This window comes from Podarcis liolepis (assembly GCF_965112155.1).
Source record: "Podarcis liolepis genome assembly, chromosome: 12".
Classification (NCBI taxonomy): Eukaryota; Metazoa; Chordata; class Lepidosauria; order Squamata; family Lacertidae; genus Podarcis; species Podarcis liolepis.
The window spans coordinates 9178489-9203406 of NC_139563.1; the positions used below are offsets into that span (position 1 = coordinate 9178489).

Sequence of the window (24918 nt, forward strand, 5' to 3'; positions counted from 1 at the left end):
CATGGGCCGGATCACTCCTGAGATGATCCTCTGTGGGCCGGGCCAGCGCAGTGCAATGCCAGAAATCACTTCTGCGTATGCCCAGACCCTGAAAATTGCGCCTGCGCAGAAGCATCTGGGAGTGCGCAGAAGCGATTTCGGGCACCACGGACATGCGCAGGCGTGATTTCCAGGGTCTGAGCATGTGCAGAAGCAATTTCTGGAACCGCAGAAGAGAGTCCCCGCGCCGCGCTAGTTTAGCGCCACGCTACGCTCATTTAGCGCAGTGCGCGGGGACTTGCCAAGTGAGCGGCTCAGTTCAGGGGTGGCTTGTGGGCTGGTTAAACGGGCCACAGGTTGGGGCCACAGGTTGGGGACCCTGTTATATACAGATGAAACTGATCATCCCATTCTGATTTAAGTTTATAACCTTGGTTGGAGCAAGCCGTGGGAAATCCGGCTAGATGGTGGGTTTCTTTAAATTTTCTTGTTTGATTAGTTTATTATCTTGAATATGGAAACAAGAGTCTGTTAACCTGGATAATTAGTAGTGATGCTGCTATTTAAAGAGCCATCCACGTAGCGGTCAAAAGTAAACATCAGCATTTCGCTCAAAACATCTGTATGTTATCACTCTGGCATAGCATGCAAAAAAAAAAAAAAAGACTGTGGGAGTAAAATTAATTCAACTTTAATTAATATTTAGGATTTAGGTCTTTGTTGATTTGCTCCTATACATGGTGAACGAATGCCCAGGTTTCCTGCCCCTTTTACTTGTCGGTTACACATAGGAGGAACGCTGACAACTGAGGCTTGCAACGCTGCCTGTGTTCAGCTCCAAAACAACAGCCAGGTGAGAGAAAGGTGAGACAGCCAGGTGAGACATTCAACACAGAAAAGGTGACACCAGTACAGACTCTGAAGGAACTCATCTATAGAAGCTAACGCTTGAAACGGATAATGGCTACTTATAATAGCATAATGCTGCTGAGAAGGGTGATTTTTTTAAATGACACAGTATCTACCGTATTTTTCGCACCATAGGACGCACCGGACAATAGGACGCACTTTGTTTTAGAGGGGGCAGAACAAGAAAAAAAAATTCTCCCCCTCTCTGCCCAGCGCGCCTTCAGTGAAGCGGCAGGAGGCGATGCACAGAGAGGGGGAGAACTTTCCCCCTCTTGTTTTCCCGCTCTGAAACAAGGTGCGGTTTAAGGTGCGTTCAGGCGGCTACCTTGGAAGCCTGGAGAGCGAGAGGGGTCGGTGTGCACTGACCCCTCTCGCTCTCCAGGCTGCAGGTTCCTTTCGACCTGCTTTTTGGGGCTGGCGGGGGGAAGCCCACCACCAGCCCCAAAGAGCAGGTCAGGGAGCAGCGGAAAGGCGCAGCGGAGAGGCTCCTGCCGTAGCCGTGCGTCACCTCCCCAGCCGGGAGAGGGTCGCGGGGGGCTGCTTTAGCCCCGCGCGCGCTCTACCGGCTGGGGAGGTGACGCGGGGCTGTAGAGGCTCCTGCCATAGCCGTGCGTCACCTCTCCAGCCGGGAGAGCGCGCGCGGGGCTAAAGCAGCCCCCCGCAACCCTCTCCCGGCTGGAGAGGTGACGCGCGGCTATAGAGGCTCCTTCCATAGACGCGCGTCACCTCTCCAGCCGGGAGAGGGTCGCGGGGCTATGGCGTCTTCGCTTCATAGGACGCACACACATTTCCCCTTCATTTTTAAAGGGGAAAAAGTGCGTCCTATAGAGCGAAAAATACGGTAAATCCTGTTAAATAAAATACCAATTCCCTAGTAGGAAAGATGGCAAAGTTCAGAACTCCACTCCCCACAAACCGGGCAAACCATCAACAGTTCAGTCAGCAGAGCATGTGCCTCTTAATCTCATGGTCGTGGGTTTGAGCCCTGCAATGGCAAAGGATTCCTGCGTTGCAGGGCGCTGGACTAGATGACCCTTGCGGTCCCTTCTAACTCTACCATTCTATCACTCTACCAGCACATGCAAATGCACAAAATGGGGAAAAACATGGACAAAAAAAGCAGGTAACATGCCACACGCCCCATGCCACAAAGAAGCAAGCAACCCCTCAACTAAGAAAGACGGGGTTCTCTGCAGGCCCTAAGGTTGTTGCCTGATGGAACCCACCATCTTTTATTTTTATTTTTAAATAGTTTTTATTGAATGGTTTTATGTTACAAAAAACATTACAACCATACTACCACAAAATATAATTGAGAAATAAAAATTACATACGTCAATATTTTGTTTGTTATTTGTTATTTACCGTCTTATTTCCTCCCAAACAATCCATACAAAACACACACCCACACAAACACAAAGAATAATGAAAAATAATGAAAATAAATATTTTCCCCCTTTTATCTTACAAAATCTTTTCTTCAATTTTGACTTCCTGTCAAATCCCTTCACATATGTTTTATCTTACAACTGAATGTACACAATACAATAAACCTTTCTATATCAATTTCCCAATACATTCAGAAAACGTAATAAATCCTTAATTGTTGTCCACCATGGAACCCACAATCTTTTAAAGTGTCACAATCTGGGGCTGACATCTATTGGGATTAAAGTCATGGGCATCTAGCAGCAAATGCAAGCTCTGCCTTTCGGTTCTCTCGCTTGATTGATGGCCCATGTACCACACAGAAGTGTTGGCAGAACTTAAAATGTCCGCCATTGTGCTCTGCCACCAGCAGGAAACCAAGGTTGGAAAAAGTAAGGGAGTCTTACCCATGGTCATATCTTCATCAGGTCTGTATCCCACGAGTCGAGGGCACGTGTGCCGTACAGGCCTTCAGGTCCAAGGGCTGCTCCTGCGACAGGAAGAATGAAGATTATTAGATAGTGAACCTTGTAGACGGACATGGCAGAGTCAAACGTGGTCGCGTCGCCTGTACCAAAAAAGCATCTCATCGTGACCTTTATGTGACTGAAAACCACAGCATTTTGCCTCCATCCTCCCCACGTGCTGTGTCTTCCTGTCACCCCTTTGGAGGCAGAACAACATATGTCACTACAGACTGTTAATTCAGACACAGCACCAAACCATGGTTATTGCAAAGTCACTACAAACCATGGTTTCCCATTCTCAATGGCTGGGCAGGCACAAACCATGGTTTGTCAGGTCAGACGTCACGCCAAACCGTTGTAATACTTCCTTGTCTGAATTGGGCCCACGGTAGTGTGTCCTGCCTTAAATCACTGAAGGAGCAGCTGTTTTCAGCAATCAGTTGAACTATTTCTAGGGTTGCCATACGTCCTCCTTTTCCAGGACATGTCCTCCTTTTCATGGGTATGTAAAATGAGAGTCGCCATAGCGATCCGTAGCTAGAAGCAGAAGTCAGCAAATGTGTCCTCTTTTTGCTCTTCGAAATACAGTGGACGCTCGGGTTGCGAAAGTGATCAGTGCGGGAAGAACGTTCACAACCCACAGCATTCGCAACCCGCAGTCTGCACACTCACGGGTCGCGATTTGGCACTTTCGTGTATGCACACCGCCAAAACCCGTAAGTAACCCGTTCTGGTCCTTCCAGGTTCGGTGCAGTGTGCAACCCAAAATTGTGCAACCTGAAGCATCTGTAACCCGAGGTATGACTGTACAGCAACCCCAATTTCACTAGGTGCCAGACAAGTGCTGCTTCTGTGTGCCGAGGCCAATGCTACAGCAACCAACGCTTTAGCGGCACCTACTGGCAGAACGCAAACATTGCAACACCAACAAAACACCTGCAAATTTCTACCTAGAAAGGAAGCTCCTTTAACATAAAACCCCCAGGTATCAACTTGCAGATAACCAACCACAGTAAGATATGTACCCTAGTAAACTCACCCTGAACTCTCTGCATTTTCTTCTTAGACCTCATAATGAAAACTGTAAACTGTTCACAAATAGGCATGACAGCCACAGTCAACACAGAAATCACTTCAAGGTGCAATCTAAAAATAATGTTGTAAACACCCGAGACATCTTCAGACTCTAAAGCAAGTACAAGGATATTTATTCAAACCTATTTTGAGATATTTGGGCAGGAAGAAGAGATAGATGCATCAAGCCAATAATCTGAAATGGACATCTGAAGCTAAACATGTTGTTCCTTTCGCTCGCTGCTACTTCCTATCTGAGAAACCACATGGCTCTGTTTGGGAACCGAAACCCAGCGATGCCGCCACACATTCTGTAACTTTAAGCAAGAGGCAGAATGACGTATACGGCTTCAAAACAAACCCTGACCGAAAGGGTGACAGAATTCATCAAGGCTGGAGACAAAGACTTTTTAAGTTTCAGTCCTGTCCCTGATAACACCACATGAAAAAATCCCCTCAAACACTGACGGAAATGGAATTTGGAAACAATCTACGGGAGATTCAAACTGTGCATCTATGGGAAAGATACAAACGGGGACTGCAACAAAATGTTGCAGGGTGGAGCACTTCAGTTCAGGGTCCCAAACAACCAGCTTTGTCTTTTTCTAGAACACTCCATTCTGTTCTGCCTCCCCGGGTTTCCCTCAGCATTTGGCGGTCACTGAGCATTTTCTTTTTTCTTTTTCTTTTTCTCAAAATTTTTATTCATTTTATAACACAAATAAAAAACACAAACAGGAAAGACAAACAATACAAACCAATTCTTGTCATATCCTTATTTTCCTAAACATTGTTAAGTGGGCTTCCCCAAGTCCCACCTATCTGATTTTCATTTTACTTCATCTTTAGCAGTTTACATATATCATAATTTCTACCCATCTTTTTCTTTTCTCCACACTGACTTTGACCATAAAAACTTCACATTTTATCACTTATAAAATACACTATCGTCTACCTCTAACCCTACCGCCTATATCCACTTCCAAAGCTATTCTAAGATTTAAATATTAACATTTTTTTTTCAAATATTCCTTAAACTTCTTCCAGTCTTCTTCCACCATCTCTTCTCTCTGGTCTCGGAGTCTCCTGGTCAGTTTGTCAAGTTCCATATAGTCCATCATCTTTATCTGCCATTCTTCGATAGTTGGTAAATCTTGTTTCTTGCAATTCTTCGCTAGCAATATTCTCACAGCTGTTGTGGCATTCAGGAAAAAAGTAACATCCTTTTTGGGGATTTCACCCCGCACTATACCAAATAAAAAGGCTTTTGGTTTTTTAATAAATGTGTTTTTCAACACTTTTTTCAATTCATTACGAATCCTTTCCCAGAAGTTGTTTACCTTGGGGCACGTCCACCACATGTGGTAAAAGGTTCCTTATTTCTCTTTACATTTATTATCATGAGTATGATACATTTTTGCTAACTTCACTGGTGTTAAATACCATCTGACACTGAGCATTTTCAATCCTCCTTGCGTCTCTCCCTCTCCAATTAATTTTTTTCCAACTTCTGAAAACCTTGGGGTTTCCCCAGGCCTATTGACACCAACTTCTTGCATGTATGGTGGTGGTGTTTTAACTATGTAAGGATCCACCTGACAAATCAGTTTGCTATTAGTATGTAAGATCTGCTCTTGGAACTTCTTTCCCATCACCACCGGGGCAAGCGAGGCTGCAGCTGCCAGCTGCAATCTGAGGCTACTCGGGAGGAGAGAGGGAGCACCGGCAAACACATGCCTGTCTCTTGCCAGGGTGAAGCAGTTTCAGTCCAAGATGCTTCACAGCTGAAGCAACAGCTCCCTTGTAGCTCCAAGCTGCTGCGCTGAGCCTTCCTGAGCAGGACACTGAGCTGTGATGTGGCTGTAGGCTCCAGGGAAAACCCCTGTTCTTCAGGCAACTCATTGCCCCCCCCCCCGAATCTGGGTCACAGCAGACTCAGCTCACCCCCCTTGGCTGCAATATCTTAGTTCCCTCTCCACACTGCAATATCTATCTGACCCTGCCTGAGAATCCAGCATTGGCATGCACAATATCTTGCGGGATGCGATCTTCTCTGTACAGTGGTACCTCGGGTTAAGTACTTAATTCGTTCTGGGGGTCCATTCTTAACCTGAAACTGTTCTTAACTTGAAGCACCACTTTAGCTAATGGGGCCTCCCGCTGCTGCCGCGCCGCCATTGTGTGATTTCTGTTCTCATCCTGAAGCAAAGTTCTTAACCTGAGGTACTATTTCTGGGTTAGCGGAGTCTGTAACCTGAAGCGTATGTAACCCGAAGCGTATGTAACCCGAGGTACCACTGTACAGTGGTACGCAGTTAGAAAACCACTTCCCTGTTTCTCCTGCTACTGCCACTAGGAGCTAAGCCATGGTTTGGCCTGTTTCACGCTGAACAAACTATTAACTGAATAATAATAATAATTATTATTATTATTTATTTATTTATTTATTCCCCGCCCATCTGGCTAGGTTTCCCCAGCCACTCTGGGTGGCTTCCAGCAAAATATTAAAAACACAATAAAACATCAAATATTAAAAGCTTCCCTAAACAGGGCTGCCTTCAGATGTCTTCCAAAAGTCAGATAGTTCTTTATTTCTTTGACATCTGGTGGGAAGGCGTTCCACAGGCAAGGCGCCACTACCAAGAAGGCCCTCTGCCTGGTTCCCTGTAACTTCACTTCTTGCAAGAAGGGAACCACCAGAAGGCCCTCGGAGCTGGACCTCAGTGTCTGGGCTGAATGATGGGGGTGAAGATGCTCCTTCAGGTATACTGGGCCAAGGGCTTTAAAGATCAGCACCAACACTTGAATTGTGCTCGGAAACGTACTGGGAGCCAATGTAGGTCTTTCAGGACCAGTGTTATTGTGGTCTTGGTGGCCACTCCCAGTCACCAGTCTAGCTGCCACATTCTGGATTAGTTGGAGTTTCCGGGTCACCTTCGAAGGTAGCCCCACGTAGAGCGCATTGCAGTAGTCCAAGCGAGAGATAACTAGAGCATGCACCACTCTGGCGAGACAGTCTGTGGGCAGATAGGATCTCAGCCTGCGTACCACATGGAGATGGTAGACAGCTGCCCTGGACACAGAACTGACTGCACTTCCATGGACAGCTGTGAGTCCAAAATGACTCCCAGGCTGCGCACCTGGTCCTTCAGAGGCACAAAACCAAGGTTTGTTCTCGGTTCATCACTCATGGTTTGTTTGCAGGAGACAAACAATGAGCCTGGTTTTGCAGGTAACACTAAACCAAACCATAGCTTAGCTTCCGGTAGTGCAGGGACAGCAGGAACAGGAGGAGCAAAGTGGTTGTGATTTTTTAACTGTGTACTGTACAGTGGTAGCTCAGGTTGCATACTCTTCAGATTACAGACGCTTCAAGTTACAGACTCCGCTAACCCAGAAATAGTACCGCAGGTTAAGAACTTTGCTTCAGGATGAGAACAGAAATCGTGCTCTGGCAGCATGGCGGCAGCGGGAGGCCCCATTAGCTAAAGTGGTGCTTCAGGTTAAGAACAGTTTCAGGTTAAGAACGGACCTCCGGAACGAATTAAGTACTTAACCCGAGGTACCACTGTGCCAGTATGCTTGTTCATTCACACTTAACCATTGTTAATGAGAACGAGGCACTGCCTGATTCACACCAATATTCCCAAGCATGTGTGCAAACATGCATGTCTTAAGAGAAGTCACTGGCTGTTTATCTATAACTGAAGCTCTTTTGTAAACTGGCACTAAATAAAAATTACAAAAACCGCCCATTCGTTTCAATCTGTCGATCCGTTTTTTAAGCGGCTGCAAATGCAGGTCAGTTCAAGCTGGAAAAGTCATCCGGATTTAATTCAATTTGCTAACAAAACGGGGCTTTCCTTTGCTTCCTAAGTGGTGTTGAAGCAATAGACCAAACCTTGAAAATTTAACAAGCAAAATAGAGAATCAAACGGAAAAGGAAAAGAAAACTTTTCTTTAAAAAGATTCCACCACACTAACTTTCAGCAAGTTTCCGGGAGGCCTGCCAGCTAATGTGCAGGAGGTTGTGTGTGTGTTGTTGTTTTAAAATGTACTGTGGTACTGTTCAATAATATTATTGTCAGAGGGTTTTTTTCTAGCGAACTTGGGGCCAGCAGAGGGATAGCGCTAGCAAAAGCAATAACCAAATAATGAGAAACGGTTTCAAATGCAAGCTTATGCGCTGAAGAAACAAACTGTGTAGGGTTTGAAAAAGCGAGAAATCATCATCATTACAGTTTATTTGCAGCTGAACAATGAAACTTGCAGCTGGACACCTAAAAACAGCTTAAAATTAAAGACTGGACATTACTTAATGGATGGTGGGCATTTATCCTTCCACTATACATGTCTTTGCTAGCCATAAGTGCTCACAACATCCTCTTTTTGTTGTCTGTTAATCCCCATACTGTAAAAATATAGTTTTAAAGTACATTAACATCTACAAACACCAAAGTTTTGACCGGTACAAAATTGATACAAACAACTTCACACCAGAAGACTATATCATTGAGCAAGCCTGTATCAGATGAGGCCTTTTCATCATTACGCCTCCAACATCTATCTGAGAAAAGACAACACTTTCTTGTAGAGGTCTTGTGGAGCATATCACATCTTTGGGGGGGGATTGCTGTTAGTGGTTCCAATAACCCAAAAGCACTTGCGTGTGAAGACCCCCAAACCCCCTCCAAAATAAATCACACAGGACACAGCTTCTGATTGGTGCAGGTACCTCGGAAACAATAGCTGACAGCCGCATTGGATGTTTGGCTTCCGAAAAATGTCTGAAAACCGGAACACTTACTTCTGGGTTTTCGGAGTTTGAGAACCAAAACGTTTGAGAACCAAGGCATTTGAGAACCAAGGTACCACTGTATTGTGCTCGAATCCTGTTGGCTGGTTTCCCACAGACATCTAATTGGCCACTGTGAGAACAGTGCTTTATGTTCCCAATCTGGAACATAAAATCAGTCCCTAATAATGCTTTCTGGAGTCTTTGATCTAGATCAGGGCTTCCCAAACTTGGGTCTCCAGCTGTTTGGGGACTACAGCTCCCACCACCCCTAGCTAGCAGAAAGAGCCAGTGGTCAGGGATGATGGGGACTGTAGTCCAGAAACAGCTGGAGGCCCAAGTTTGGGAGATCCTGGGTTTAGACGCATTTGGGATTATGCGCAATGATTCTACCCTGCAGTAAACTTTCAGAATGCCCTATCACTCAGCACAATCATAATGTGGAAGTAGGCCATTCAACCGCTTTATAATCCTGCAGTTGAGAGGCTTTTCAGCTACACACTTTCAGAACCTTACGGGACTTTTATGCAGAAGTTGTCGAGCGATGGAATGTGCGTACTTGGCGTATCGACTTCCAGGTCTGACTCATCTCATTAATTTCACTACCATCTATGGAATGAGCATGCCTTGAGTCGCGAGGGGTTTCCAGGATGAAGGCGGCTGGAATTTCAAAAGAATATTTATAAGTCCTTTGCGCGCAACTTCGTATATATTCAGGGCTACTCATCTTCCAAATGCACATGAAGAATCCGAAAGGAAGACTAGCTTTAATTAAAACACGGCATCAGAGAAAGGGAGCCTGTGGTGGACTACAATTCCCATAATCCCTGCCACTAACCATGCTGTCTGTGGCTGATAGGATTCGGAGTCCAACTGGAGAGCCACAGATTTCCTCATCTCTGCACTAAAGCAGGCTTCATCAACTTTGGCCCTCCAGATGTTTTTGGCCTACAACTCCCATGATCCCTAGCTAGCAGGACCAGTGGTCAGGGATGATGGGAATTGTAGTCTCAAAACATCTGGAGGACCGAGGTTGAGGAAGCCTTGCACTAAAGGCACATGTTTCTGGCTCTCAAGGTTGGACAAGCGTACCCAGCATGATGATGTGTATATTAATCTTTTAGTTTATCGCTTTTTATTTTTTTAAAATTGTTTTAAATAGTTGTTTTTAACTGATTTTACCAATAATGTTATTGTTTTATTCATTTTGTAAAGTGTTTTGAGGCTTTTTTTAAATAAGAAAAACAAATCAAGCTGTTGAAACATTTTATGAAATAAATAAATACATAACAAATGCAAGCAGGAATAAAAAGGGGCAATATTGCAGGACTGGAATTACTGGGCTCCTCTCTAAAGGGTCAATTTCAGTTTCTCTCTGTTTCTCATCGTTCCAATCAGAAGTGTAGTTCTCCCCAGTTCCATATCAGCATGAGATTATTATTTTTTAAGTCATCATGCAAATTTAACAGCACGTTAGCCCTAATTTCTCCTGACGCACATCTCTGTATGCAATTTTCCCTAATATGCGTGTGTTGGCAAAGCAATTTTCCTAAACGGAATGTATTTTGTTAAATGTTACATTCACTAATATATATATTTGTCTTTTTTATGGGCACTTTATCCCAGTATATGCATTTTTGTACACATTTTGTACACTGGAGATCTGCACTGCAAAATTCAGAAAAGTGTGGATTTTGAAGGACATTTCTGTTTTGGTTCTCATAGCGTTCTTGAAAGTGAAAGTTAGGTAGGTTCACCTTTTAAATGTGAACTCACTCAAATTTTGTTCCCATCCCCACACCCACCTCTGACGGGGGTTAGACTAGATGGCCCTTGGGCTACCTTCCAACTGTATAATTCTATGATGCTACGATTTCCTTTCGTTCGTGTTGTCCTGCTGATACAACCACCAACACTTTGATTTATACACACCCTGCCTTCAAATATCCAGTTCACAATAACAGGCATGGGCACACACCACTAAAAACAATTGCTTTTATTTCCTCACATTTGCAAAGTGGGTGACATTAATTTTTATTTATATCAAATTTCTATGCCACCCTTCACCCGTAGATCTCAGGGCGATCCACAGTATAAAAATACAATATAAAAACACAAAATACATAATAAAAACAAGAACGAAAAAACTCACAAATCCGCCCCCACAAGACATCTGTCACTCTCTTATACCACAAGAGCTTATCATATTTGTGGTTTCAAAATAGCAGAAGGGAGGGGGGACTTCTCCTCAACTGAGTGGCTGCTATTACTTTTAGAGTAGAGGTGTGCAGACTTTGAGCTTCTGGGATCCACTTTGATTTTTACTAGGACCCCCAGATCCACATGCAAAATAGTGGCTCAGCTGAGCGGATATGTTCTAAGGATTGATGAACAGGAGACCTCCAGGCACATGTTCAGCCCAGGAATCTATAATCAGTTCGAGAACAAAGCTCAGATTTTGTTTCCCCCTCCACACAAAACCCCGCTCTCATTCCCACCACAAGAATTCTGTTTCACCGGCCTAATTTCAGAAAGCTTCCTAGTTATTTCTGTTGGAAGCTGCAGTTGGAAACTGCTGCTGAGGACCCTTCAGAGATCTCTAAAAGACGTTCCTGGTTTACATTCTGTTTCAGAGCACTCAGAGCAGGCGCTCCTGCACTTATGAACTCTCCATGTTGGTGGGACTTATTTACATGTCAACCACCATTAGGCTCCTTCGTGGCTGCAAGGACTTAAGGCTTAGATGCGTCCCCCTGATCAGAAACTGAGAAAGCAACACCCACTTTGCTTTTCCAGGAAACAGGCACATTCAACAGAATTAATCCAAGCTCTCCAAAGCTCCTAGGATGTGAAAGAGGAAATGGGAATTTCAAATTCCGCCTTTCATTCTGTGTGCTTTTTCAAGGGAGAAAATCATACTCCCCACCTTGTGGGCAAAGGGGCAGTGGGGCTCAGAGAATTTATGGGCTACAGGAAACAAACTCAAGGGTGCCATTGCACCAGGGTTAAGTTGTGGGCGAACATAGGAGACGACACAGCGATTTCTCCAGAGCAGCTCTTTATTTGTAAGCTGGACAGAACTGAACAGCAAACAGCTCAGCCGGCCTGCTTTTATAGGCAATCAACTAGTTGATGTAAAGGTAAAGGGACCCCTGACCATTAGGTCCAGTCGTGACCAACTCTGGGGTTGCGGCACTCATCTCGCTTTATTGGCCGAGGGAGCTTCCAGGTCATGTGGCCAGCATGCTCTGGCGAACCAGAGCAGCACGCAGAAACACCGTTTACCTCCCCGCTGGAGTGGTACCTATTTATCTACTTGCACTTTGACGTGCTTTCAAACTGTTAGCTTGGCAGGAGCAGGGACCGAGCAACGGGAGCTCACCCCGCCGCGGGGATTCGAACCGCCAACCTTCTGGTTGGCAAGTCCTAGGCTCTGTGGTTTAACCCACAGCACCACAACTGGAAATTTTATCTGCAATGAGTTTTATAAGCTGTGTGTTTATACCTCCAACAACCACCTGCCCCACAGTGGGACCCTGGGGTGGGGAACCTCGGACCCGGGGCTTGAATGTAGCCCTTGACTTCTCACTCCCTGGCCCTCAGGACCATAGCTGTCATGTCCCTTATTCCAGCACCATGCCCCGCTGCTGTCCCTTATTGATGGATGTCCCTTAAATGTCCCTTAAATGATGTCCCTTAAATTTCAAAGGAAGCAGCTCCTCTCCCTCTCTCCCTGCCAGCCAGGGAGGAGGGAGGCTCCAACTGTGTTGCTTGGCTGTGTTGCTCACCCAATAAGAAGTCTAAGAACGACTGGGGGTTGGAGCTTGCATGCCTTGTGTGTGGCTAGTTAATGCAAGCTGAGGAGGTTTTTGAATGCTGGACACCATTTTGTTGCACGTGCTGCTGCAAACTTTCCAGTGCAAAGCCAGGCCGGGGAGCCACCTTAAGTTGAGGCTGCATAGGCCTTGTGGTGCATGTGATTCAGATTCTATTCAGTTGAACCTCTGGTTACAAAGTTGGTTGGACAGTGTTCTCAAAGCTACCAGTATGAGTTTGACCAGACTGCAGGAGGACAGGAAGACTGGAGTGCCTGAAACAGGTGAGGCTGCAGGTCCTTTATTTTGGCTGCTGGTCCCTTATTTTCAAGGCTGCTGGTCCCTTATTTTCAAATCCGTAAGTTGACAGCTATGCTCAGGACTCTCCCTGGGCTACAGCTCTTCCCCATACACTCTTTCCCCAGACTAACACCAGAGGTCTGAAAAGGCACCATTCACATGTGTTTTCTTCTTATATACGATAAGTTACTCCCAAATAACATTTTTTCTTCAGTTAGCACCCCCATACCCCCCTACACGTTAGACCAGCCCTATTTAAATGTATGGAGCAAATGAAGCCTAATAAATGTGCATTTTTTGTGTGTCTTTGTGCTTTGAGTCTTTCTACAAACAGGCAGCATATGAATGAAATGAAATGAACGGCGGCAAGAACTTTATTAGCCCAAAGGTGGAAATTGCAGGAATTACCAGTCACGTGTTCAGACCCAGAAACCTCCCCCCTAAATAAATTCACACTTGACTCAAATTTTTGGTTTTGGTTTTTGGCAGAATTTAGGCCACAACTTTATTGATTACAGAAAAGTAATCATAGGTTGCATAGGCTGTCTTTCAACTATCTCCCTGCCATGCAGGTAGCACTGACCCAGGGCACCAGCACAGGTCAGCCAAGGGTGAACACCTGGATAAGCGGAAAGCTGGGAACGGGCTAACTCTGCCACCCAAATGTCCCCCTGGACTCAGGCACGGGCACAACCCCCTCACAGGGGTTGACCAAACCATCGAGTCCCTGGATTCCTTTCGGAATACCCTACACATAGTGATGGCGAGAGCGTTCTCCCATCCCCATCACCTGAACCAGAGCCTATCCGCAATCTTACAAGTTGTGACGATTTGCTACGCAGCAGGCGAAACCCAAATGGCAGCAGCCAATCAGCCAAGTGGAGAAAATTCCCGCCGTGCCCCTGTCCCAACGACAGACGAAACACGACGGCATGGCAAGGTCAAGCGCAAAATTCCCTAAAATTAGGGAGAGGGTGGGCGGGTGTTCCAAATGCACGCACCAAAAGAGAAAGCTCTGGGTCACATGCATGGGTTTACACAGGTCCCTCGAACCGTTTGAACTGCGTCCCATTGGCCAGATTGTACCCAGCTACGAGGGACCTACCAATCGGGTGTTGTGGCTGACCAATTGAACACACACACAACACAGGGTGTCGGTTGTCCAGGTCTCACTGCAATACATGCCCTCTTTAAGGGAGGACCTGATAGATCGAGGAGTGGCAGATGAAGATGATGGACTATGCAAAATTCCCCAAGCTGACCGGTAGAATCCGGAACCAAGACGACCAAAAATTTAAAAGAGACTGGAGTAAATTTATTTGGTATATGAGTAATTACTGTAAAAATGTGAAGGCACTAGCAGGATTGAAATAAATCTTGCAACGATAAACTTTAAAACTTCTCTGACCAAAAAGAAAGAGTTGACTACAAGAGTAGAAAGGTCAGAAATGGATGGTCTAAAGTGCGAATATAAAGACTTGAAAATAAAAATACCAGTTGAAGGGATGGAGGGAAGTCATGAGCTCAGCAGGGCAAAGAGTGTGTTTCTCTGTCAACGTAATGTTTGAAATATTGTGTTAAAAAAGGAATCAATAAAAATTATATTAGAAAAGAAAAGAAGGCACAAGAAACAGCCGCGAGCACAAAGAGGGCAAGAGGGATGCGTTCCACATGCATCAGCTCAGCCAAACGCAAACACTTTTTCAAACTCACTGCCCACACAGCACACACATTCCCGTTCCATGTGACACTCCTGCAAGTGTTAACTACACATAAAACACACACACAGGCAGCGGAAATATTTCAAAAGCTACGGCTACAGTGACTCAGGCCTAGCAACCCTGATGTGGAAACCACAAAAGACAGTAAATGTATAGTGTGGGAGGATAAGTGAAAGCTGCAAGAAACTGGTTTTTCTTCTTAAAGCTTTGGGGTACAAAACCTGGACCGTAGACCAAAATATTTCAAGGGACAGGGGGGAGAGAGATGCAGACCGTCCAATTGCCCCTATATTCCAGGGACAGTCCCGGATTTACAGAAGCTGTCCCGGTTTCTGAGTTGATCCCAGAATGTCCTGCTTTTCCTTAGGACGTCCCTATTTTCACTGGAGAAATGTTGGAGGGAATGGAGTTATGTGACACACACACTCACCAAGCCAAGGAGATAAGGAACTAGACAACCTTTAGAAGACTTCTGAAGGAAGCCCTGTATAGCAAATGTTTAATATTTTATTATGTTTTTATATATGTCGGAAGCCGCTCAGAGTGGCTGGGGCAAACCAGTCAGATGGGCAGGGTAGAAATAGTAAAAAATAGGACATCCCTATTTTCTTTGGGCCTGTATAGTTAAAGCTATAGTTAAAGTTATGGTTATAGCTATGGTTATAGCTTTAACTGTGGTTAAAGCTACGGTTTTCCTAGTAATGATGTATGGAAGTGAGAGCTGGACCATAAAGAAGGCTGACCGCCGAAGAATGGATGCTTTTGAATTCTGGTGCTGGAGGAGACTCTTGAGAGTCCCATGGACTGCAAGAAGATCAAACCTATCCATTCTGAAGGAAATCAGCCCTGAGTGCTCACTGGAAGGACAGATCCTGAAGCTGAGGCTCCAATACTTTGGCCACCTCATGAGAAGAGAAGACCCTGGAAAAGACCCTGATGTTGGGAAAGATGGAGGGCACAAGGAGAAGGGGGTGGCAGAGGACGAGATGGTTGGACAGTGTTCTCGAAGCTACCAGCATGAGTTTGAGTCAGTGGAAGACAGGAGTGCCTGGTGTGCTCTGGTCCATGGGGTCACGAAGAGTCTGACACGACTAAACGACTAAACAACAACAAATGCTAGTGACTTATGACAGGACAAGATTATTATACCCTTGTTGCTAGGACGTTAACCACTGCCGTATGAGACGTTTTTATTTAATTCGTATAACTTATATACCCCTTGTCTGTAAAAAAACAAAACCTCAAAGATTGTTTCCAAAAAAGAAACCCAATAAAATTATCAACAATAATTTAAAACTTTTTGAAAGGCTGGTATAGGAGAACCAACATTCAGGACGGTCTAAGAAAAATTACAAGCTCTATAAATCCAACCAGTGGCCTGGCTGACATGTGACAAACACAAAATGTGCTTCTGGAACTGTATCTTGACTCTGTACTTCTTGTGTTGTCTTAGTTCTTTTTTTATAAAGGGGGGGGAGGAATACTTAACACCTTCCTTCCACTCCTCGATCGATACCCATTTTTGAAGTCAAATTCTAATTTGGGCGACAGAGCGCAGTCCTTCGTAATGAGCTCTGAGCAGCTCCGTGTCATATCGGGCTGGTTGAAACGGCAACTCCTAATTGGCCGCCCATCTCAAACGTGCCAGACGCCTATTGACTGGGCCAGATTCTGCATGGCTTCAAGGAACTTCTAATCCTTGCAGAGTTCCTGAAAGCGTGCGCTTTGTTTAAACTTCTTTTTTTCTTGGACCCTGAAGAAAATAACCTGGGTGTGGACAAGGAGACAGTTGTTACATAAAGAAGAAGAAACTGCTGTTGCTCTGTAATAATCAATGTGCAATAACTGCAGCTCTCTAAGGTGGCCTCTGATGTAGGGGCAAAGGTGTTGAACTGCTTTTCAAAAAATTTGAAGTTTTTAAGCTCTGTTCCTGGCTTGGACCTTCCTTTCGTCCAGCTCTACCATCGCTGGCCACTGAGAGCTTTCCTGATCCCTAAGGGCCTCTCTACCTCTGTTTTATTTTATGTATTACATTTATATACCACTTTTATCTTCCAAGTGGGACGCGGGTGGTGCTGTGGGTTAAACCACAGAGCCTAGGACTTGCCGATCAGAAGGTCGGCGGTTCGAATCCCTGCGACGGGGTGAGCTCCCGTTGCTTTGTCCCTGCTCCTGCCAACCTAGCAGTTTGAAAGCACAAAGTGCAAGTAGGTACCGCTCCGGCGGGAAGGTAAACAGCGTTTCCGTGCGCTGCTCTGGTTCGCCAGAAGCGGCTTAGTCATGCTGGCCACATGACCTGGAAGCTGCATGCCGGCTCCCTCAGCCAATAAAGCGAGATGAGCGCCGCAACCCCAGAGTTGGTCATGACTGGACCTAATGGTTAGGGGTCCCTTTACCCTTTACCTTTTATCTTCCAAGGATCTCTAGCCTGTGTACATGATTCTCCTCCTCCCCAATTCATTCTCACCACAACCCTGTGAGGCAGGTCAGGCTAAGAGGCAGTGACTGGCCCAAGGTCACCCCATGAGTTTCATGGATGAGTGGGGATTCAAACCCTTGCCTCCTAGGCCTGAAACTGTCTCCCAGAAGACCACACAAGGCCACTAGTCTTGCCTCCTTCAAAGGTAAAGGTAAAGGTACCCCTGACCGTTAGGTCTAGTCGCGGATGACCCTGGGGTTGCAGTGCTCATCTCGTTCTATAGGCCGAGGGAGCCGGAGTTTGTCTGCAAACAGCTTCCGGGTCATGTGGCCAGCATGACTAAGCCGCTTCTGGCGAAACCAGAGCAGTGCACCGAAACGCCGTTGACCTTCCCGCCAGAGCAGTACCTATTTATCTACTTGCACTTTGGCGGGCTTTTGAACTGCTAGGTGGGCAGGAGCTGGGACCAAACAACGGGAGCTCACCCCATCACAGGGATTCGAACCGCCAACCTTCTGATCGGCAAGCCCTAGACCACAGCGCCATCTGTGTCCGCCTCCTTCAAAGCCCTCCTCAAAAGCCACCCTTTCCATGAAGCCCATAGGAAACCTGCCTTGCTCGCAAGAAGGTCGCAAGTTCAGTCCCTGGCATCTTGAGGTAGAGTCAGGGGAGATCCCTGCCTGTAGCCTCAGGCATCCTGGGCCAGTCAGTGTAAACGATACTGAGCTCCATGGATCAATGGTCTGACTCTGTAGAAGGCAATGTCCTATATTCCTAACCCACTCACTCCCAAATAACTAATGTAACTGAAACAATTGCATGTTCTTTTCCAAACCATCTTTACCTCCACTTCCTCCTGCTTCCTCCGTTGTCATCCTCCCCTCCCCAGGCTTATAGTAATCTCCCGCTCAGCCTACTGCAATGTGCTCTACGTGGGGCTGCCTTTGAAGGTGACTCGGAAACTACAACTAATCCAGAATGTGGCAGCTAGACTGGTGACTAGGAGTGGCTGCCAGGACCTTAAAACACCATTCCTAAAGGATCTTCATTGGCTCCCAGTACGTTTCTAAGCACAATTCAAAGTGTGACATTTAACTATAGCAAATATGGGGTTGTGGCGCTCATCTCACTTTCTGCCCAAGGGAGCCGGCGTTTGTCCACAGACAGCTTTCTGGGTCGCATGGCCAGCATGACTAAACTGCTTCTGGCGCAATGGAACACCATGATAGAAACCAGAGCGCACGAAACACAATTTCCCTTCCCGCCGTAGCGGTACCTATTTATCTACTTGCTCTGGTGTGCTTTCGAACTGCTAGGTTGGCAGGAGCTGGGACAGAGCAACGGGAGCTCACCCCGTCATGGGGATTTGAACTGCAGACCTTCTGATCGGCAAACCCAAGAGGGCTCAGTGGTTTAGACCACAGCACCACCTGCGTCCCATATTGACCTTCAAAGCCCTAAATGGCATCAGCCCTGTATACCTGAAGGAACGTCTCCATCCCCATCATTTAGTCAGGACACTGAGGTCCACCTCCGAGGACCTTCTGGTGGTTCCCTCAGGCTGGTGTCAAGGAACCTTGTGATGCTACAAAGCTCCAGCCTGTGGGACAGATCCTGCTACAATTGCCTTTTGCCTGCAGTTTGTAGCACATATAGCTTGTGGGAAAGAAATATGAAGTCAGGTGCTCAGGCTCGGGGGTTGCCAAGCCCCTGACGGGCAGCCGACAAACAACCTAGTAGTCCTCCTGAGTAATAAATGGTATGGGGTGAGGATACACAGTGATCTGGGCCATTTGTAGGAGCCATGTCATGAAGTCACCCAATTCCCAGGCCCAAGAGGAATTCTGAGGTTCTGGTGAGAGCGCCCTGGATTCGGCTGCCATTCCTTCCTCGGGCTAGCAGTGAAGGGAACCAGCACCCACCCACAAGGCTCCCAGCCCATTTTGAGCACATCTTGGGATGCATCTATGCCGAACAATTTCAGGGCAGTTATTTCACAACTGGAAATCTCGCTCTGCACCAATCTCATCCCGAAATTAAAATGACGAGAGCAAGCCTGGGACGACAGGATGACAAACGAGGCGACTGACCAGGTACTCACATGACTACAAAAAGGAAATCACGATGCTCCGTTGTTGGCAAGAGTGAGAGGTTGCCTGTGTATGTGTGTGTGTGTGTGTGTGTGTGTGTGCTGAATTAGCTCATCTTCAGGATTATGAGGAAACCCGAGCACACCTGCCCAGTATTATTGTTGAGAACTGCTGATAAACTTTTTTTGGCTGCTGTCTTTCCTGCTGCCCTTTGCATGCAGGACGGAGGCGGAGGGAATGTTGGACAGGATTGCACATTAATAGAGAAGCACCACAAATCCTCTTGCTGGGTGGCCGGTGATATGCGCACACTTGTTTAACGTTCTTCCGTCTGCTTTGCAAACTTTGAAATTCACACTTATCCGAATTTTGCAATGCAGCTCCCAAAAATGTATATATTGAGAATACTGCAAATAAATGCATATATGAGCAAAACATTCAAAAATGCATTATAGTAGAGAAATCTGCCTTGCAAAAATGTGTACATTGCATATAAAAATGTGTGTAGCAGGAGAAAATTGCGCAAAATGCTGAAGAATTTTCATGAGAACTTTAAAAAATAATAATCGCAAACCGATATAATGATGTGGATAATTAAATCAAGATTGGGGGAAAATAAGAATCTGAGAGCAACGGAAACTGACCTACTCACTTATCCCTAGCCACAGGTCAGTCACATCTACTTTGCATCCTTTTCCCCACAAAATGAATCATTGCACTCTCTTCTGCTGTTCCTGGTGTCAGCACTGCTCCTATCCTGGGTTGCTTTCAAATAAAGTCCCATTTTACTATTAAAGAGAGGAGGGGAAATGTGAGGAAGCCAAGAATTAAGACCCTTAGAAAAGAGAATGGGAGTTGACTACAGTTGAACAGGGACAGTTCAGCATCAATCCCCCAGACACAATGAACAGATACAATAAAAGGTACAGAAGCTGCCAACAGGAAGCTTTTAACTAAAAGGCACTGCAGCATCTAAAAACCTAAACAGTGCTTTGTGTGTCCATACTAGGCAGGCTGGCACTGCAACTGCATTTAATGTATTCCTTCCTTCACAAAATCAACACAAATACAGTATGGGGGGGTGGAATGAGAGGAAAATAAACACTGGAATGTCTTCTTCTTATTTGGCGATCACTCATAGCCGAATAGGATTGTCTTCCATGAACATGGTCTTAACAATGCGTCCATAGGTGACTGTGGAGGCCAATTCTGGAACCACACGTCTTTCCACAGTGGGGACATTGGTTCCCGGGCGGGAGTTGATCACGGTGTGGATTTGCTAAGCGTGCCTTCCTCTTAGCACGTTTCTCCCTTTCGTCCTGAGTTTGAATGTCTTCAAAGCCCATGACACATTTGGTAAAGGCTGTTCTCCAACTGGAGCCTCGCAGACCAGTGTTTCCCAGTTGTCAATGTTTACACTAATTTTTTTTAGATTTGCCTTGAGACAGTCTTTAAACCTCTTTTGTTGACCACCAGCATTACGCTTTCCATTTTTAAGTTCGGAATAGAGTAGTTGCTTTGGAAGACGGTAATCAGGCATCAAACAAAATGACCAGTCCAACAAAGTTGATGTTGAAGAATCATTGCTTCGACACTGTTGAAGAATTTTTGCTTCTTCCAGTACATTGACATTAGTGGAAAACGGAAATCATACCCAGTATAAAGGATTGGCAGGTCAAAATGGTAAACTATGCCGAGCTTGCTAGACTAACAGGTAGAATACGAGACCAAGATGAACAGAAATTTCAAAAAAATTGGAATAAATATTGGAATTATATCGGAACCAATTTGTAGAGGAAACTGGCGGGGTTGGAATAAATCTAACAGTGAGTGATTAACTTTTAAGAATAAAAACAAAATACGTGATTGTGGAATTTATTTGATATTTACCAAAAGGGTGGAGGGGAGTCCAGGGCTCGGTAGAGCCCGAAATATTATGATTTTCTTTTTCTTTTTATGATTTTTTGTATAATTTGGGGAAGGGAAATAATAAATTATGTAAATATGTACTTATATGTATACTGATATGTTTAGCGGTATGTTTACTTGTATATTTTCTTTGTGTAATTTGAATAAAAATGTACTGGGGGGGGGGGAAATGACATTAGTTCGCCTTTCTTCCCTAGTGCATAAAGCTTGGCCTATCACTCAACATCCAAAAAAATGCTGGAATGTAGTTAGATGACCACAATGCTATCTAGATTCTCCACTAAGAAGTGAGTGAACAGATGGCAATTCCAGAGAAAAGGGCTGATATGGAAGACAACCATGGCTGCAAGTTTCCATATGATACCACAAATATGCATGTGTGTACAGTGTGAAGAAAATTACTCTCCAAGTAAATACACCTGAGAATAGGCAGTACATACTGCCCACTACCCAGGACAGGAGCCATGACAGTTAATGTGGTTTGAAGCTAATTTTAAATGCTGTTGTGTAAAGTTAAGACAAGTGATCTTTCGGATAGGTTACAGGTTACTTTCTCTATTCCCCCAGGTAGCTATAGCCAGCCCACACCCTTCTGGGATTTTAGGTCAGAGGGAGTGGCTCCTAAACAGCATCTCCTAAGAGATCGGCGGCTCCTGATGGACAAAAGCAATGGAGCATCCTGGAGAAAATGGACAGAGCTTATTCAAAGCCATTTGGGGGCATGTAGGTCAGGATAGGAAAGTGGGTGGCGCTGTGGTCTAAACCACAGAGCCTAGGGCTTGCCGATCAGAAGGTCGGCGGTTCGAATCCCCGTGATGGGGTGAGCTCCCGTTGCTCGGTCCCTGCTCCTGCCAACCTAGCAGTTCGAAAGCACATCAAGTGCAAGTAGATAAATAGGTACCACTCCAGCGGGAGATAAATGGCGTTTCTGTGCGCTGCTCTGGTTTCGCCAGAAGTGGCTTAATCATGTTGGCTACATGACCCGGAAGCTGTCTGCAGACAAACGCCGGCTCCCTCAGCCAGTAAAGCGAGATGAGCGCTGCAACCCCAGAGTCGTCCACAACTGGACTTAATGGTCAGGGGTCCTTTACCTTTTTAGGTCAGGCTATGAGATTGAACAAGGAAAAATGAGGAAGAGAAGGTCAGTTGGGTATGGAAGATGCACACTCCTGTATTTATTTACCAGAGCAATTCATTTTGTGAGCACTTTAGGGGTTATGGCAATACTTGTCATACTCAAGAGTAAAAGGTAAAGGACTCCTGACGGTTAAGTCCAGTAGCGAACGACTCTGGGGTTGCAGCGCTCATCTCACTTCACAGGCCGAGGGAGCCAACGTTTGTCCGCAGACAGTTTTTCCGGATCATGTGGAGAGCATGACTAAGCCACTTCTGGCGAATCAGAGCAGCACACGGAAATGGTGTTTACCTTCCCACCAGAGTGGTACCTATTTATCTACTTGCATTTTGACGTGCTTTAGAACTGCTAGGTTGGCAGGAGCTGGGACCGAGCAAAGGGAGCTCACCCCATCGCGGGGATTCGAACCGCCGACCTTCCGATCGGCAAGCCCTAGGCTCAGTGGTTTAGACCACAGCGCCACCCACATCCCTACTCAAGAGTAGACCCGCTGAAATTAGCAGACATGACTGACTTAGCTTTATTAATTTCAGTGGGTCTGCTCTGATAAGAACTGAGTTAGCTACAATCCTTAGATGTCTGTTTCCATCGACACACCTACAGCTGTGCAGATTTGGTGTTTCTGTGCTCAAAAAAAAAGGAGGATCTGAAAAGCCGCTCATTTCTAAAATGCAAAGAGATGTGGCTCGCCGTTGTCATTCCGATCCTCGAAGGCTTCCTGTATCCTGTTCACGTAGTACAGAGCTGCGCAGTGCAACAAGCGTCTTAAAATAAACCCCCACAAAAGTAAGTAAAGGGCCTGGAAATCCCCCGTTGCCCTTCCACGCAGCCTCCTCTCCAACCATTCACTAAAGAAACCAGATGCTCCAGATCAGCCCAAATAATGAGCTCATCCAATCTTAGCCGTTTCTGCCTGGCATTTCGTGAGTCATGGAAAACACGAGTCTCGTTGCTCGGGTAACTGCAAAGCAAGCCTGTTGCCTGTGGGTTGCGCAAGACGGCGTCCATCCTTCATCCGAAACAAATAGCCCCATTCGTCTATGGGAGCTCCATGGGTTGCGGGACTAAGAGACCTTGAACTGAGCCCCTTCCTCCTCGTGAGGATGCAGTGGCGGCACCTGGGCAGCGGCCATGAATATGGGCAAGAAAGGTGCGGTTACTGCAGTGGCGTAGCGTGGGTTGTCAGCACCCGGGGCAAGGCAAGTAATTTGCGCCCCCTAACCCGTGGATTTGTGCCCCCTAACCCTAACCCCCAGATGTTGCGCCCGGTGCGGCCGGCCCCCCCTGCACCCCCCACGCTACGCCACTGGGTTACTGGCATTTCAGGCTTAGCCACCTATGGTAAGAATCAGCTCCAGGCCTGGAATTGGCACAAAGCTTTTTGACTTTTGCTTTAAGTCAGGGGTAGCTGACCTGGGTCCCTCCAGATGTGGCTGGACTACAACTCCCATCATCCCTGACTCTAGTCATTGGCCATACTGATGGGAAATGCTGCCCAGAGGTCTCACACTAAGAGATAGGTATGCGCAAGTGATTTCAGTAGGCATGGCAAGGCAGGCTTCTATCCTGCCCCAACTCTGTGACTTGTGCTTAGGTAGCCAAATGCCACGGAGGGAAGGAAATCTTGTCCACTTAATAAGGCTGGCGTGGCTAACCCATAGCCGTCAACATTTTCTTTTTTTTTAAGTGAAATTTGCATATTCCGAATAGGATTCCTCGCAAGAAAAGGGAAAAGTTGACAGCTATGGGCCAACCTGTGGCCGTCCAGATGTAGCTGAACTACAACTCCCATCATGCAACTGACTACCAGCCATGCTGGCTGGGGCTGATGGGAGTTGTATTCCAAAACACCAGGAGGGCACTAGGTTGGTGAAGGCTGCTGTAGAGCAATTGCTTTGGATACTGAGTTGCTCAGGTTGAAGGGCGACCAAACCTGTATTACACTCCTTGCTTTTTATATCTCAAATCATGAGACTCTTAGTCTCAGGGCTGTGAACTGGAGTCCCATGTCGGGTAAAAAGATTCATGCATTGCAGGGGGTTGAGCTGGATGACCCTTGTGGTCCCTTCGGACTACCATTTTGTGGTTCTATGAAAGAGCTATCGGGGCCTGACGGGCTCCCCAGATCACCAGGAGAGGCTGGGCTGATGATCTTTTATCCATGATCGGTGTGTGTGTGTGTGTTGTGGATCAGCAGTTTCCTGCACCCAAGGTAAGGTAAAGGTAAAGGGACCCCTGACCATTAGGTCCAGTTGTGACCGACTCTGGGGTTGCGGCGCTCATCTCGCTTAATGGCCGAGGGAGCCGGTGTACAGCTTCCGGGTCATGTGGCCAGCATGACTAAGCCGCTTCTGGAGAACCAGAGCAGCGCACGGAAACGACATTTACCTTCCCACTGGAGTGGTACCTATTTATCTACTTGCACTTTGACGTGCTTTCGAATTGCTAGGTTGGCAGGAGCAGGGACCGAGCAACAGGAGCTCACCCCATCGCAGGGATTCGAACCGCCGACCTTCTGATCAGCAAGTCCTAGGCTCTGTGGTTTAACCCACAGCGCCACCCGCGTCCCTTCTCCTGCACCCAAAAGCTGCCCCAAATAAATAAGGACGCATTCCACTGTCTGAGCTCACTGGGACCTTATAACATCGCAGCCTCACGAGAGCGAGAAAAGGCAAGCCTTCCGCAATTCCATTTTTCAATTCCGTTCATCACTGCCTGCTTTCTATTACACGAGGTTGTCTTCATTCAGGGCAACACAGCTGCCCATCTTATACAGAGTCCATCTAGCTCATAACTGCCTACACGGACTGGCAGCCGCTCTCCGAGGTTCCAAACGGGTCCTCTTTTTCAGAGCTCC

At 46.3% G+C, this 24918-nt stretch overlaps 1 protein-coding gene across 2 annotated transcripts in view; it reads right to left on the reverse strand.

The window, feature by feature from the left end:
• Positions 1 to 24918, reverse strand: part of LOC310689347 (mitogen-activated protein kinase kinase kinase 3-like) — a 106399-nt gene that overhangs the window by 63356 nt on the left and 18125 nt on the right. Inside the window, exon 2 of one of the 2 annotated variants that reach the window (XM_083466959.1) lies at positions 2724 to 2806. In XM_083466959.1, the coding sequence (XP_083323085.1) occupies positions 2724 to 2733 (10 nt within the window). In that variant the 5' untranslated portion in view covers positions 2734 to 2806. The remainder of the gene's footprint in view (positions 1 to 2723; positions 2807 to 24918) is intronic. The other variant, XM_083466958.1, reaches the window with a different exon arrangement.